The sequence below is a fragment of the Cupressus sempervirens genome, chromosome 3 (genome assembly GCF_028749045.1).
Source record: "Cupressus sempervirens isolate cs-2001-9-10 chromosome 3, ASM2874904v1, whole genome shotgun sequence".
NCBI classification, from domain to species: domain Eukaryota; kingdom Viridiplantae; phylum Streptophyta; class Pinopsida; order Cupressales; family Cupressaceae; genus Cupressus; species Cupressus sempervirens.
Window position 1 is genome coordinate 109,968,228 of NC_143120.1, and position 17,523 is coordinate 109,985,750.

At 36.9% G+C, this 17,523-nt stretch overlaps 1 protein-coding gene across 10 annotated transcripts in view; it reads left to right on the forward strand.

Annotated features, from left to right (window-relative positions):
- Positions 1-438: 438 nt before the first annotated feature.
- LOC149565025 (flavin-containing monooxygenase FMO GS-OX-like 2) overlaps positions 439-17,523 on the forward strand; it is a 92,413-nt gene continuing 75,328 nt past the window's right edge. For 3 of the 10 annotated variants that reach the window (XM_089818566.1, XM_089818561.1, XM_089818569.1), the window contains exon 1: positions 448-1,196. In XM_089818566.1, the coding sequence (XP_089674692.1) occupies positions 611-1,196 (586 nt within the window). In that variant the 5' untranslated portion in view covers positions 448-610. Of the gene's footprint in view, positions 1,197-17,523 lie in introns of all 10 variants that reach the window. The other 7 variants (XR_016361992.1, XM_089818562.1, XM_089818568.1 and 4 more) reach the window with 5 other exon arrangements.

Genomic DNA, 17,523 nt, shown 5'->3' on the forward strand with positions numbered 1-17,523 from the left:
ATATATCATTTTATTAGAAACACAAAGATTATTTTGTTTTTTATAAATTTGTTTTATTTTATTATTAATTTCATTCACTTATTTTTTTAAAATTATATTAAAAATTATTTTAATTATTTACAATTTTAATTATTTGCTTAGACCCTGCCTCCCCTTGACCCAACTTCTATCCCAAAAACAATGCTCCCTCCGTGGGCGTTGGAACCTGCCGTAGATTTGTCTGAGCCCACTAGATCTGCTTGAAAACTCCACGCTACTTGAAAACCCCAAAATCCTCGTGCGTTTTGTTCAACATTTCCAAAACTAAAATAAAATTGGGCGACCTCTCTACATGGATTGTTATAAAGACCGTCAAGTTCCAGGCCCCCTCACCGGAAAACTGAAACTAAGGTGACCAATCATTACTTAAAATTCAACTTCAATATATTTCCCGACAATTCTTGACCCTATTGGACCATCCATTGACATTTATAACATTTAAAAAAAAGTAGGTGGATCAACTTTCCAGAAAGAAAACAGTAACAGAACTGGACTCAAGACTTCTGTTGATCATTACGATCATGGCGGTCTTAAACCAATTGCAAAAAGCTTACTCAAAGACGCCGCAAAAATGTCCAATAAACAGGTTCTCAATGGAATTAGGAAGGTGGGCGTGATCGGAGCTGGAGCGGCAGGGCTTATAGCTGCCAGGGAGCTGAAGCGAGAAGGATTTGAAGTGGTGGTGTATGAGCAAAATGCAGATGTGGGTGGCGTTTGGTTGTATAATCCGAATGTTGGGGATGACCCACTTGGATTGGAGTTAACAGGGCCCAACCACGGGAACATCTATCAATCGCTCAGAGCAAATCTGACCAGAGAGCTCATGAGTTTCATGGATTACCCATTGCTTGTGAAGGAGGGGAGAGACCCAAGAAGGTTCCCTGGTCACCATGAAATTCTCCTCTACCTCAAGGATTTTGCAAGGGACTTCAATTTGGTTGAACTTATTAAATTCAATACAAAGGTTGAGTATGTTGGGATGGTTGGGGAAGATCAGAAATGTGTTATGAATGGTGATATGGATGGGAATCCAATGGATGAAAGAGTTCAGTGGGTTGTTAGAGCAAGGAGCTCAGAATTTTTGGAAGAGAAAGTGTTTGATGCAGTTATTGTTTGCAACGGTCATCATAGACAGCCCATAATTGCTGACATTCCAGGTAATTGTTTTAAAATTGATGGACTAGAACGTGGATTCTATTTTGTCTTTTGGTGTTTATAATGGGACTTAACGTAGATTTAGTAGCTGGGTATATTCATCAATTTTTGCTCCAAATGTTTCTGATTGAATGAATGAAGAATTTTAATGACGTGCACAAGACCAAACAGTCTAAGAGACCACAGGATCACAGCCTTACACTAACTCCAAATTCTTTTCAAAGTTCAACCTCCTGCTATGTAACTTGATGATCAAACTAGCAGTTCTATTGATCTTATCCTCTTCGAACAAGTTGTGCAAGTTGTCCACCCTCAAATTGATTTCGTATTGAGCTCTGATGTCATCCTATGCTGAGCACTCTCTAACAAAGTGCCATTTAGTTTCAAGCGCACCTATCTCATAGAACCTGCAGATCCTTTCTTCCCACTCCTCTTTGGGCCTTTTCTATCTACTTGTCTCAAATCTAAGATGATGGGAACTTGTCCTCAACTGAACCACTACCAATCTAGCTTTTTGTTGGGAGGTTGGTGCCTCCGTCCCCTCTAGGTGAAGGTATTGTTTAGCATAGACTGATGGATTTGTGACGTGTGCTTAATCGCCTCTTGTGGATCCTTGTTTTTGGCTACATTGTGATGTTCATTGATAGCTCGGGCTTTTGGTGTAACGACAGCGGTGATTCCAACAAGCGGTATTAGAGTGCTGGGTTATGGGTTCAAATCCCTTTGGTCATGCTGAAGGTGGATTGTTGTTACCTTTGTCCCCTCTAGGTGAAGGTACCATTCAGCATAGACTGGATTTATGACATGTGCTTAATCACCCCTCGTGGATTCTTGTCTCTAGCTGTTGTGACGTTCATTGACAGATGGAGCCTTTGCTTTAATGACAACGACAATTCCAAAACTTTGCCTTTAATAGCTGCCGCTAGATAAGCCTTATCATCATGTTCCCAGGTTGAATTGAAGAGTTTGACGCAGTGAGCCTTTTTCGATCTATGTTATTAGTCCTTATGGCGGTCCAGAATTTCTCTATGACGAACTTTTTTATTTCTGTGGAGTTAGGGCATTCTTGTAACTTGATGTTCCACTTACTCAACCACTTTATATTTTGTCTCATTCACGTTTTCCTCCTGTGAACCAAGTTCTCACTCATTGCAATCTTAGGCCATCTTTGGTTATTCATGGTTCCAAGTTTCCTTAAATAACTTAGAAGTCGAGTTATTGCTGCTGCCTCCTATGGGAAACTACTTGCTTCAGCAAAAAGAATTTCGTACAACACTGAAGTCTTGACTTTAAGAACACATGTGATTAAGTGTTTCTAAATCCTTTTTACCTATCTCCAACGACTTTAACTCATGCTGCCCCCCAAACCTCGCAGCCATAAAAGACAACTGGTGTAACCAGCAAACCAAATAAAGTTTTCTTGGTTTTCCAGTCCCAAAGCTCAATATTTCTGCTTTCTTTAATAAGTAGGTATGATGCTTTTCACCCTCCCAGAAACCCAAGTCTCCCAACTGAGTCGATAATGAAGGCCAATCTCCAAGTGTTTGTAATCTTTCACCACTTCTAATGGGCTGCCTTCAAAAAGAAAGAAAAAATGTTTGTCCTTCCTCAAACAAAAATCATAATTCACTTGCATTCCAATCTCATGATTAAAGTGCTCAAAGCCCCTAAATGATCTCTCAACCCTTGAGAAGTTTTTGAAATCAGAATAAGGTCGTCCACATGAAGAAGAAGCTTCACCACATACCCCACCAAATGGACCCCTTTAGCCTCAATTTTGTCTAACCAAGCAACCCAGTTTATCAATTTATAAGCCAATCAAAGTTGGAGATGAAGGACACCCTTGTTTAACACCAATATCACTATCAAAGCATTTAGACATTGTCTTTACTTCTGATTTTGGTCCAAACTCTCTCATATAACCTATGCACCGCCACTCTATACTCATCCGAGATACCTAATTCTTCCATTCTCTTCCACAACTTGTCTCTAGGAACCTTGTCAAAGGCATTTTTGAATTCTACAAAACAACAATAAGCTTCCCCTCCCTGATTGTCCCATACTTTCTGTATAAGATGTCAAAGAGTGATGCAATGATCAATAGGCCTAAGCCTGAAGCCCGCTTGCCTTTTTGCTCTTTTTCCTTCACCTTCTGCCCAACTGCCATTTGTAGATTCCAACATGCTCCCAAAAAGTTTTCTGAATAGAGGGTTGACCATAATGGTTTGATAATTAGATGCGTTATTGATGCCCCTACCTTTAAACAGATGGATAATCACACTAGTTGTCCAATCAGCTGGAAACCCCTCCCAAATAACATTGTTGAAGACCGCTTTGATGTGGGGGGAAAGCAGATCAACTCCCCACTTTAAAAATTCACCCTGCAGCCCGTCTGTATCACGTGTCTTCCCACTAGCCAATTTCTTTATTCCAAGTTTGATGTCATCCACTGTGAACAACTCCATTGAGGTTTTAACAATGGGGAGAGAGTCATTCTCATGTCTCCGCTCATAAAGTGACTCAGCATACTCTAACCATTGCTCATCTGTAATGTTATTCTTTGTTTGTTTTTTCCTTTGTTGGAGTTACTTCCAAAAGTCTTTGGGATTGTGTTTGCCAAGATGTATTAACTCCCTCCTCCCTCCAATAACATACTCCTTTGCTTGGATCAACTTTGTAAATGATTTCTTGTTTTCTTTGCACCGATCTTTCCCTCATATAGCTCTCTTGGCATCCTTAATCATGCCATGGATTTGTTGGAAATGTATTGGTAACCCTCTTCCTATTGCCCGATCTTTTACGTACCTTTAACACCTTGTGTATAATTGGAATCAACAAACTACTATGCAAATGTTCAAACTTCTCCTTGTCCCTTTTATCAATTGAAATATTGTCTGTTTCAATGAGTTGCTGTTTAAGGGCAGCACTGAAAATAACCCCTTTTTCTTCATTTATCAGAATTCTACCTTTGCTAACAACTGTCTTTTGCCTGTGGGAGCCTTGTTTATCATGTGGAATACTCAGAAAAAAGTCTAATTTAATATAGAGGGGCGTGTGATCAGATTCCATCTCTCTAAAATGTTCACCAATGTTGAATTCTATCACTCTAGAGTAGAATTTTGTGAGCAAATAACATAATCCACCACACTTTGAGTATTGTACATCTTGCAAGTGATATCCCCCGACGTTGACATACCCGCATGACATTACCAATAACCATGTCTAGCAGACTACACAACCCCAATAATTCTTCTCTGAAATAAGAAACACCCCCATCACCATCCTGTGAGGATCTTTTGCATGGTTGGTCCCCGCTTTCTAACCATAAAGGATTATCCTCTCCTTTTTCAGCATTGTTCAAATGTAAGGACTGATTGTTGGCCGTCCTTGCACTGAAGTCCCCAACAAGTATTATTTCATTTGTAGTGCTGAATAGAGAGAGATCTTTTTTTAACGATGCAAATGGATCTTCATTGTCTATGTTCCTTTCTTTGTAGAATTTAGAGTTTTTGGGACAAAGTAACAGGCTGCCAATCTGAAAATTGTCCCATTCGCTGCTATACACAGCCACATCTATTGTTTATTTGGGTCTTCCTTTTCAAATATTACCACATCGTACCATTTCTTTTTTATAAACACCACGATTCCACCATGTCCTTTACATGTTTCATTCCCATCGTTCCAAACTGAAAATTTCTCGTAGCCATCAAAATCAGAGACCATGCAATTGTCATGCTCATGTATCTCAACGAGAATAATAATATTTTTCTGTTCTTCTATGGGTCCCAACCCAGGACCTCTTCTCCAAGGATGTAATGTCCCCTTTTTGGGACATTAAAACTTTTGAGGTTAAATTCATATAATATTAAATTTCGCCTATGAGAGTTTAAAACAAGTTTATAAAATGGTTCAATTTAATATTTTAAAGGGGGCTATATGGTGACCAAAGAGGAAGATGACGAGAGACAAAATGGGAATTTGAAGAGGCATGGTTGAGCGCTAAAAGAGGAAGTCTCATTCACTTTGGGAATGTTTGGATTTGAGATTGAATTTCTGGTTTCTTTTTGGAGAACTTTGGAATGCTGGTAGCTTTTTCTTGTTGAGGATCCTGAGGACGGAAACCTTCAAGCTCTTTTTGGGTGGATTGGACGTAGCCCCAATTCATCTTTCAGTGGATTCACATCAGAATTCACATTAGGCTTTCAGGTGCATTTTATTGTTTACATCCAATCTGACTGTGTTTCTATGTTTAAGATTGGACCTAATGGGTATTATATTGCTGATGTATAATGCAATAACAACTTCTAAAGTTTAAATGAGCATTGCTGGTTATTTACTTGTTTATTGTGCTGGTTTATTTGCATAAGATGTATGTTTATATTCTGAAAATTGTTTGAGGAAAAAATTGGGTATAATACTTGACTAGGATATTATATGGTATTAGAGCATAAAATCCTATCAGCCGGTGTGTTTTGATGAGTGATAGAAGCACAAAAAAGGGTTACAAATTGCAGTGTGGAAGTTTATTTTTTGCTTGCTGATCAAAGATCAAATACACAGTTAAATTTGAGAAATAATAGCCTTGCGTCCCTTTTCACATGAAACTTGCAATTAGTTTGAGGTTGTCGAGATATATAGTCTAGAACATAACATTTGCTTGGGCCTTCATTTATTTATATTCAGGCTTAGTTCTGGCTGTCGTGGGTTTATTGAAATATACTCAAAAGGGAGATGAGTGCTTACTAAGCTTAGTTTGAGCATTAAAATATTATACGAAGTAAATGTTATTCTCGTGCCATTGGGGTTGTCGATGGGTGTATTCATATAATTTCATCATTTAGCCAGAGTCCAAAGTATTAATGGGACTGGTGAGGATGAGAAGTTGCATGTGAAATGAATATAGTGTTGAAGCAAGTTTGTGCTAAAGTTGGGTTAAGAAAATGCATTGACGCGAAACTACGGAAAGCCAACTCTTATATAGTTATTTTTGAAGCTAGCGGGACCCCTTGATTTTAGTATGTGAAATATATGATAGATATATTAATCTTTGTGACCATCTATTGCACTGGTGGACTATTCAAGCTTTAAAAGTTTGGAATAAGTGATATTTGGGCCGATACTACTTATAGAATTGTTGTGCCGTATTTCTTATGAAGTATTGAGCAATTGACAATTTCTGCCATTGTTTCAAACATCTAAAAGCATTCAAAGACATTTGGAAAGATATTATCGGGTCTATTCTCAATTGTTGGAGCTGATTATAAGTGCCATGGTCGGCCTTCTTGCGTCTTCAGTTGTTGCCTATTCTCGCATTCTCTAAGGTCTGATTTTTTTTAACAAAGGCATCCATGGTTGTTGTGTTTGGTCTCTTGGATGTTGGCGTCAACATAGGACATGTTGCACTAAATGGGTTTGCTAACGTTGCATGAGGATAATATTGCTTTGAGGAAAAAATGGACATTGCCGTGAAAGTTGAAACATCACTGGAACGATGACCATCCGTTGTTATTGAATATCATTTTAAAGCTAGCCGAGCATTATTTTGGGTAGTTGGGGTAGTGTCATAACCGGGGGCAGTGACTTTGATACAATTAGCAACAGTTTGGAAGTCCACGAGTCGATGCCGTTACAAATTATGAAGATTCCAATCAAATACTCATTGGAGTAATAGGAAGGTAGAGGACTTTGTCAAAAGGGTAACTTGCGGGAGAATGCAGGTCTCGATTGTGGAGTCAACTTAAGAGATTTTTCTAGCGGTTATTGCATGCGAATTATTAATCCTGAGTGTTACTGAAGACATAATTATTGGACACATAAAGGGCTTTATGAATTGATTCCGGTATATGTTGTTAGTAGTATTGTTCAACAGTTACAATAGAGAATATAAGCTTACTGCTCATGTGAGAAAGTGATCATTCAAAGACGAAAGTTATATAGAGCACTGGCAACATTATTGATTGGGGGGAACTAGATTTTTCTAAAAACAACATCATATTATACCATAACATACCACTTAGTCACAATGACAATAGTCTCTATGATGCAAATGGATATTTTAATTGGGAAAGTGTCAAAAGCAATCTAAGAGATTGCTAAGAGTCGCTACATAACAATTAGGGGGAGACTTGGTTATAACACATAGGAAAAAACTCAGAGTGATTTACATTAAGGAATTAAATTGAGGTAAAAGTTGGGTCTCAATGTTATTTCTCAATGCATATAAGCATCGCATGCTGAGATACAGTACAAGAGGAACTTCCGTAGTTTGAGTTTCCACAAGTTGGTGTAGATTTGGGATCTGAAAATAGTTTGGAGATTTCTTGTAGGAAGGGATAAACTTGGCAAGTGGTGCTGGAATAACTTCAGTTTCGGAATTGGGATGTTTGTTTGAAGTACTTGAGCACTGCCAAGGTGGATGCTACAGGGTTGATTATCTTGAGGACTAGGCTAATACTTTGTTTGGCAACTGATGTACGAGCATCCTAGGCTTTCTTGCAATCCTGCATGTTGGAGGAATTTTGGTTGGTGGTTGTGGAATTGATCGCTTTTTGGTACAGTTTATGCCTGGAAGCTTGACATACCCTAGGAGCTCGGCATACACTATGTTGCTCGATATGGTGTTTGGTTACTTGGCATGGTCAGTGGAACTCGACATGGTCTTTGGTTACTCGACATGGTCTGTAGAACTCAGCATGGTCTTTGGTTGCTCAGCATGGTCTCTGGAACTCAACAATGCTTGGGAATTTACTGGTGTTCGGCTTGGTTTTGCTAACACTCAGCTTGGTCTTGGTTTCTGTTGGTGCCGAGTTGTCTATGAGCTGACTTTTGGCATTTACTTTGTGTATGGGTATTTAATTTAGTGTTGTAGCCGACTTATGGCTCGGCCTATATTTAATGTAAGGGATTTAATTTAGTTTATAATGAGCTGGGCCGACTTGTGGCTTAATTGGGTATAAGTAAATGGTCTTGTAGAGTCTTTTGGCATTATAATGATTCATTCCAGCTTGGAGAAGGGGATGAGGAGTAGATGTGAATTTTGAAGAGCTAGGGTTGCGGCTTAGGAACCAGAGGATTGCTTGGGGGACTTGAGGGTACAAGTGTGGATTCTTCTTGGTGTTCTTATCCAGTTGTGGATCTGGATTAGCTAGAATTGGTGTGTGGTAATTGGATATTGTGGGATCTTGCAGAACTGGTATTGTAATTGTTGTTTGTATTTGGCCTTAACCCTCAAGGCCTTACAGTTGGGCACATTGCATGTAATCAGTTATTTTATGAATAAAGAGTTATGATCTGGTATTAGATCTTGCATTATTGTTGCTTGTTGTTGTGTTTCCGTTGTGGGTTTATTTGTTGGGGGTTTGGACATCTCCTTTGGGGATTCTCTTGCCTTGCACTGCATCAACAACTAGAGCTAGATTGTAAGCAGTGGAAAGGCAAAGGTGATTGAGTGAAGGCAAAGGTGATTGAGTGCAGCGAATGAAATAAAATTCCTGAGCTGCATAGTTTAATTGCTAATCGTTGAAAGTGATCTTATGAGTAGGCATTGTTCTGATTTGAATAACATTAAGCAGTTGTAAACGACATGGTCATAGCTGGGTTGTTTGAAACAAAAGTCAAACCAATGAAGGAGAGTTAATAACTTAATTGTGGTTGATAACTCTTGATTAGAACTATCCATGTTTGTGTTTTAAGAATCTGTTATATTGGGCCTTTGGTTGTCTCATTGCTTTGCATTAGATTTTCATTCATATGTTATTTAGCCTCATTAAAACTAAACCACAGTCACAGACCAGTTTAAAAACATATAGTCAACATACATACAAAATGTTTGATGAATTGCTTGTGAGATTTAGCAGTAGTCAAAAATGCAGATCTTGGGATACATCAATACAATTTCATTAACAAGGTCCCTGCGAAGTGGAAGTGAAAACAAGGCACATTCAAAATATTTTCAGATCTGACATGGCATCAGAAACCAATTTGGCCAAAATGCTATATGAAACAGGTAGCAAGTTGGGGTTGGATTCACAAACAAATGAATACACTCTCAACATCTTGAGCAAATTGGAAGGATGTTTGACCCTGGTAGAGCAATCACCTCCTCATTTATTGTAGATTGTTCTTGCTCCTACAGTGAAAAAATTGAGTCATCACAAGTGGTTGAAGCATTCAAGGGGAGAGGTAAGGCTTGTAGTTACTTCTTGTCTAATGGAGGTCATAAGAATTTTAGCACCAAAAGAACCTTATGAAGAAGACATCATGAAGGAGGTACTTTAGCTCATTGTTGGTAGTTTTCACAATTTTGGGAATATTGGAAGTCATCATTTCCCTTGAAGGGCTGAAGTCATATGCAGAAATCAGATTATGCAATCTTATGCTTGACATGGGATTGTACAATTTAATACATACCATGTTTCAAAGTCTATTAGGCACAATTAGAGGAGAACACAATGTAGATGTTGCAGCCATGGAAGACATTATGATTATGACAATTAATGAGAGTCATGCACATTTCTAGCCACTTTTACATATATTGTTAGACATTTCCAATAGAAAACAAAAGGCATCACAAAGTGCTTATAAACTGGTCAACAAGGTGCTCAAACAATGTGAGCAAAAAATTGAGAAGTACAAACAACAATAGGCTAAATAAGAACCCAAGGCAAGGGAATTACAGGTTGTAGAATCTCAGAAAATGAGCAAGAACCAAATGAGGAAAGAGAAGATTTGTTTTACTTGCAAGCATATCTAGTCACTTGATCACACTTGTGAGGGTAACAAGAAAGGAGAAACGACACAAGAAGTGCATATCAGCATTGAGGGTTGGGAACTCTATAATTCAGGTTCAAAGTGATGAAACCGAAGAGATTGAGTCAGCTATGTGATAGCAAAGAATATAATAGCATCCTATTCGGTGAATTGGAGGTTATGATTGACAACCATTTTTATGAGAATGACCATCCACATGATATGATAAAAAATGAAAATGAACCTCTCCATCAGGATGGGCTATTTGAAAACAATGGCGTAATTATTGATGAGACAATACAAATGAAGATAGAGGAAAATTCTGAAAATGGTGCAGCTGAGAATGAGTCTAGTATTCAAAATCTAGAGCAAGGTGTTACTATAGGAGCTGATTTGAAGGACCAATCAGACATTTTATTTCTAGATGATGATTTTGGAGCTTATAATTTGGAGCATAAGCTGAAAGTATCAAATGATATGATCATTGCAGCCTTAGTACATTTTGACAACACCCATAAAAACATTGGGGAAATCATGTGGGAAGTTAAACGTATTGAAAATGAGATGGGAACAATGGAGGGATCCAATAGTGCAAGCCTTCACACTCTTAAGAAGACACTGGAAAGAATGAAATCAGACTACTTGAAACTGCTAAAAGACAGGGATATAACCATCAAGCATGCAGGAGATGAGGAAAAAGAGGTAGATGAACTTTGTCTTTAGCTAAGTATGACACAATACTCCTTGTACTAGGCTGAAAACCAGACTTCTATTGCAGCCATTCACAAGGAAGATGAACTTAAAGACAAAACTATGGAGAAGGCACAAATTGTTCAAGGAATCAATACCATTTATGAGCATGAAAACCAAAACAATATTCCCACTATTTCCCATCCCAATGAGGCAGATTTTGCTAATGAAGATCATAAAGACCAGCAAGAAGTCAAGTACATAAGTTCTGATTTTTACAACAACAACAACATGATCTCGCCATATCATGAGGTAGAAGATGAATCAAGTGAATTTACTTCAACAACTATGTGTGGAGGTGATCATTTCATTGATGGAGATGTTGAGTTTAGTGATGATACTTATGGTGAAGCAGATAATTTAGAGTAGTCCTTAGTGTGCCCTGAGGGTTTTTATAGCTTACCTAGAGTTTATCACCAAGTTCTTATGATATAGCAGCTGCCTACTTATTGATTGAAAATTTTATCTTTCTACGTACTCTAGTTATCAGTGGCTGCCCTACTTGGACTATTTGCACATTTTCGGATTTGGCTGGGCCTATAGGGGTTAGTGAGTTGCATGCAAATGAGTGCAAACTACACATGTTGCAATATATTCCATATGAGATGTTTACCTTTCCAGTTCAACGATATATTGGTGATAACATTGTCATTCTTGATGATGATCTGAGTTATGACAGCGACATCTTGAGTTTCCTTGCATATGGGCAGTGTGTTGGGCATCTATTTATTTAGTTGGTTGATTTGGGAGGTTGGAGATTCATTAATCATCTACACCCAGGAGCGCGTTGGTTGGTTGGTCGGTTTGGGATCCAAGTGTTAACATGATGTATGTTTTACATTTTTTGGATTATGTTGTGGAGTTACATAGCCAGAGATTTATGATCAAAGTCGCACAACCTATAGTGGCAGCAGAGATTGACATGGGATCCAGGGATCATATTGATAGTTGGGCTGCATTCCCACTTTTGGTACCACATGGCAGGTCCTGACTTTAAAGTTATCAGCATGGATCATAGTGATGCTAACAGATGGATATGGGACCTCGATATTGGCTTATGGACTCATGATTGCTTGAGGTCAAGCAAGCGCGAGGAGGGAGGACGTGTAATGCCCCCCTTTTGGGACATTAGAACTTTTGAAGTTCAATTCATATAATATTAAATTTGGCTTATGAGAGTTTAAAACAAGTGTATTTAAATGGGTCAATTTAATATTATAAAGGGGGCTATATGGTGACAAAAGAGGAAGATGATGAAAGACAAAATGAAATTTTGAATAGGCATGATTGAACATTAAAAGAGGAAGTCTCATTCATTTTGGGAATGCTTGGATTTGAGATTGAATTATTGGTTTCTCTTTGGAGAACTTTGGAAAGCTGCTAGCTTTCTCTTGTTGAGGATCCTAAGGACAAAAACCTTCGAGATCTTCTTGGGTAGATTGGACGTAGCCCCAATTCATCTTTGTGGTGGATTCACATTGGACTTTCAGGTGCATTTTATTGTTTACTTCCAATTTGATTGTATTTTTGTATTTAAGATTGGACTTGATTGTTATTGTATTGCTGATGTATAATGCAATGAGTTCTAAAGCTTAAATTGGCATTGCTGGATTTACTGGTTTATTTGCATAAGATATATGTTTATTTTCTGAAAATTGTTTAAGAAAAAAATTGGGTATAATATCCGATTGGGATATTACAAAGGATAACCTCTACAATTCCAAGTAAGCTGAATCGGCTGACCTGAACTAGTTAGGAAAGGAATGTTGTGTTAGTTCTAGTTGTAGGTTATTCTTCTCCTTATGTGTAGGTGGTGAGAATGGAATTTTGTGGCCATTATTTGGCCGAGAAAGGTTTCCTAAACATACTAGACATTTACATCTATTTCAATCTAACTTAATAAAATTTTATAGTAGATTTAAAGGAAAATAAAGAACATCTTTTTATTACATCTTTATGTTTGGCTATTGTTATATATGAGCATGATATTTGTTAGTTAAAGGACGAGGCTGATAGGTTGTTAGGTGCTATAAAGATGCTGCCAATAAGGCTTGGAGTTGTCAACTTTGTTGGAGACTTATACAAGTAAATGTACAAATGACTGGACTCAATGCGATATACAAGAATGTTAGTTTGGTTGTATTGGGCGTATTCCTGTAGGAAGTGGGCAAAGATTCATGTAAGTGAATTTGTAAATGTTAATGTTTCATAGCGTCGGTCAAATAAAACATAGAATGTAAATCTAAAGGACATCTCCTCGATTGAATGATATTTATAATTATGTAGATATATTAAATATATATTAATATATAAAATAATCCATGATTATATATAAATTCTTCTTTCTATAATATTATGTTTGATAGGGCATATTAACTCCTTTGTTTAGTGGGCCCTTTCTCTGAACTCGAATGATGTCCTTGTCACCATCTTGAGAATCTATCTCACCAACTTATGTCATAATTGTCCAATGTTGGGTCATGTGATTGCATGGTAGGTGATTTTCTCGGGTCTTCATTATACTTTGTTATCCTCCAAACAGTCATCCGCGAATGATTTGATATCGGGATATATTTGATATCGGGGTATGTTTTCAATATAATCAATTATCGACAATAGGTGTTAAGGCCGATAGGGTGTATGTCATGGGATATGACCCTTGGTAAATATTTAGATTCATGACCTTTTCAATTGTATTTAAAGGAGCAAGAACCCCCATTTTGAAACACACACAATATCAAAAGTGCTATTACAAAGTGGGGTTCTAATTATAAGTTTTTATTTCATACCAAGATAATATATTATAGAAAATCTAAATTTATAAATCTATTCAAAATTTTAACATGGTATCAAAGCCAGTCTAAGAGACGATCCGGATTAGATTTATTTATTCAGTACACTCAAACATTCTTAAACCGCACTTATCAAAATGATAAGTAGAATGAGAATTGAAGATAGACTTGAAAGTGCTTCAAATTTTGAAGCATGGAAATCGCATACAATGATGATACTAAGAAAGAAAAAATTAACAATGATTGTGGAAAATGCTCCTAAAACTAAGAAGACTGATGAATGGGAAAATGAGAAAGCCAAAGCTATGGAGTTATTAGTAGATGGAATAAAAGATCTTCTACTACCTATTATCAGACTCTGCATATGATATGTTCAAAGCTCTAGAAGATATGTTTGAGATCAACAACACTAGTAGGATTGTCACTCTGAAAAATCAATTCAATAATATAAAGATGAAGAAAGGAGAGACCATTATCTCATACTTTATGAGGATAATAGAGTTAAGAAACCAACTATTAATAGTTGGTCACAACTATGATAGCAAATAGTTAATTATGGAATCATTAAATGGGCTACCTTTTTTCATGGGAGAATTTTAGACAAGGGATAGGTACTCGTCCCACACTCCCCAAATTCGATCGATTAAAATCTGATTGCATTCAAGAAGAGTGGAATAAAAAACTAGAGGAATTGACATGGAGTCCACAGATGAAGACATTCAAGCTCTCACCACCAACTTAAAAAGAAAAAGAGGGAAGAATGATAAACCACCTTTCAAGAAACAAAAAGATCTTTCTTATGTACAATGTTTTAGATGTGACAAATATAGTCACATTTCAGCAAGATGTCCTGACAGAAACAAACAACAAGCCTCCTTCACTAAAGGCAATAATTCAAACTTGATTTTAGAGAAAGATTTGTTCTAAAGAACTTCAAATCATAAATCTTCTAAAATTCCACATTAAGAGGGTGTTCCCTATTATTTTCACTAAACCTCTAGCAAAATAAAATTGGATCACTTCCGAAGTAAACTTGGAATGTTGTAATTAATGAGAAGAGTCTCAAGATATTTATTCTATTAATTAATTATTTATTAATAAAAGTTATTTCATACGGGCACTGTGTACATCATGAGGAAGTGACGACTTCTAAATGATTATCACTTGTATTTGTAGAAGTTATTGAAAGGTGACGATTTTACAATAACTTAATTTTGTATATAGTGAATGTTCATATGGTAAGCATTAGGAGAATGCACGTGCACATGCCTCATGAACATTTTTGAGTACATGGTGAATGCTATGCAAATTGATGTTCATGAGGCCATTACTTGGTGAATATCTTGCAACTCTATATTCGGGAGGCCATTACTCAAAGTGATTTAGTGAATGTCAAATGAGTTGACATCTAATAATCCAGAATGGCAAACAAGTTGTCATTCTAGAATGTCAAATGAGTTGACATTTCATAAACCACAAATGTTAAATGAGAATACCCATTTTCAATATTATGTTGAGGTAACATGTTATTCATATTGTATATGAATCGTGTTATCCTCCCTAGCTAAGAGGGAGTGTTCATGTTTTATAGTGTCGGTTAGATAAAACATAGAATGTAAATCCAAAGGACATCTCCTTGATTAAATGACATTTATAATTATATAGATATATTAAATATATATTAATATACATATATATATTATATGTATAGATACTAATATATATTAATATATAAAGTAATCCATGATTATATATAAATTCTTCTTTGTATAATATTATGTCTGATCGGATATATTAACTCAGTTTTGTGGGCCCTTTCTCTGAATTTGAATGATGTCCTCATCACCATCTCGAGACTCTACGTCACCAACCTCATGTCATAGCTATCCAATGTCGGGTCATGTGACTACGTGGTAGGTGACTTTCTCAAGCCTCCATTATACTTTGCTATCCTCCAAACAGTCATCTGTGAATGATTTGATATCGGGGTATGTTTTCAATATAATCAATTATTAACGATAGGTGTTAAGGCAGATAGGATGTATGTCATGGGATGTGCTCCTTGGTTAAGGCAGATAGGATGAATGTCAAGCAATTATGAGTCTATGAACCAATGCCAGGATCCCATATCAATATGAAGGTAACTTTGTAGCCCAATCGACAATGACATCCTGCCACACTATGAAGTAAAGTTCCAAATGCAACTCCTTAATCATAAGATCCCTAGATCCCAAGTCAATCTGTAGAACTTAACTGCACCTATCTGCTGCGTTACCTTGGGAGTATCTGTGTAAAACCTCAAAGTACTAGTCCTGTCAACTCCTAGATCCCAAATCAGCCTATCAAATCGATCCTACGAGTAGAAGTAGGTGTCTAACAAACAGACCACCCTACCAAAACCATGAAAATACATGAAGTTCAACTCATAAGTCCACCACGTATCGCTGTCATAAATTGGATTAGCAATATGGAAGATAACATTACTCTCGCTATGCCCTTGTACAAGAAGGGTAATCATCTCATAAAGTATGTACCTCAAGATGAGACATCTCCACGACTCAATTTGCAACTGGCTAAGAGATTGAACCAAATCTAAATCAATAATAGTAGACCAAATGAAGCAACCACTGACAACTGGAGTATGCATAAAGATAAAATCACCAATCAATAAGTAGGCACCTTAATCTTTTGATTCACTATGAATACCATCAACCAAATCATTACCTCGATTAATGAGAAGATCCTCATCAAATGAAATCTCTGAATTATTTTCACTTGGTTATCTCTATCCATGTGGCATTGCGAAGATACAACTGCTGTTATAAAATCAGAGTTCTCATTGTTGTCTTTTTGATGGTCCTTATGGTCTTCATTAGCATAATGTGCTGCATCAAGATAGAAAATGGTGAAAACGTCTTGCTTACTTTCATGCTCACGAACAATATTGATTCCTTAAACAATCTGTACCATCTCCAACGTTCTATAGTTAATTTCATCTTCCTTGTGAATGATTGCAATAGAAGTCTGATTTCCTTGAGCAACTTAAAGTAGTCTGAATTCATTCTTTCCAAAGCCCTCTTAAGAGTGTGAAGGTATGCACTATTGATTCCATTCGCCTTCTCCCTTTCAACACTACTAACTTCCCACAAGGCTTCTTCAATATTTTAATGGGTGTTATCAAAATGCATTAAGGCTGCAATGATCATCTCATTTGATACCTTTAACTTATCCTCCAAATTGTATGCTCCAAAATCATCAACTAGAAATGGGATTTTTGATTGGTCCTTCAAATCAACCCCTATAGTAACATCATTTTGCTCTAATTCTTGAATACTAGCTCCATTATCATGATTTTCCCCATCTCCAAATGTATTGTCTGTTCATCTGTGTGGAGAAATACATTTTCAACCTTATGATCACTGTTTTTCAATTAGCCTCCAAGTCTCCAAATAAGAGACTTGCATATCCCTTACCATCAATCATAGTTGATTCCATCACCTCGCAAGTTGGAGCTTCATTATGTTGAAGCTGAACCAATGAGTCCTCAACTTCCTCAACACTAATCAACACTTCTTGAGCTGATCTTTTTCCTGGTTCTTCTCACAAAAGTGGTCAAGAGATCAAGTATGCTAGCCTTTGAATCATAGCTGCTCTTTTCTCATTTTTTTTTTGCTCATTGCCGGAGATCTTGAAACCTGTAATTCCATTGCTTTTGATTCTTCTTTAGCTCTTCATTGTTTTTACTTCTCAAATTTTGGCCTACATTGTTTGAACACCTTGGTGATCAGCTTACAAGCTATTTTTAAGGCATCTTGTTCTTACCGTGAGATTGCTAACAACATATGCATAAGAGGATGTAAATGAGTATCACTCTCGTTTATGGTTCCCATAGCTTTAAAAATACATGCATGGTGCTCTTTCCCAATTGTGTCCAAGAAATGCTTAAACATGGTATGATTTAATCATATAATCTCATGTCAAGTGATGCAGAGCATCTACCATAACCCTTCAAGAACCCCAAAATCAGTCATAGAGTTCC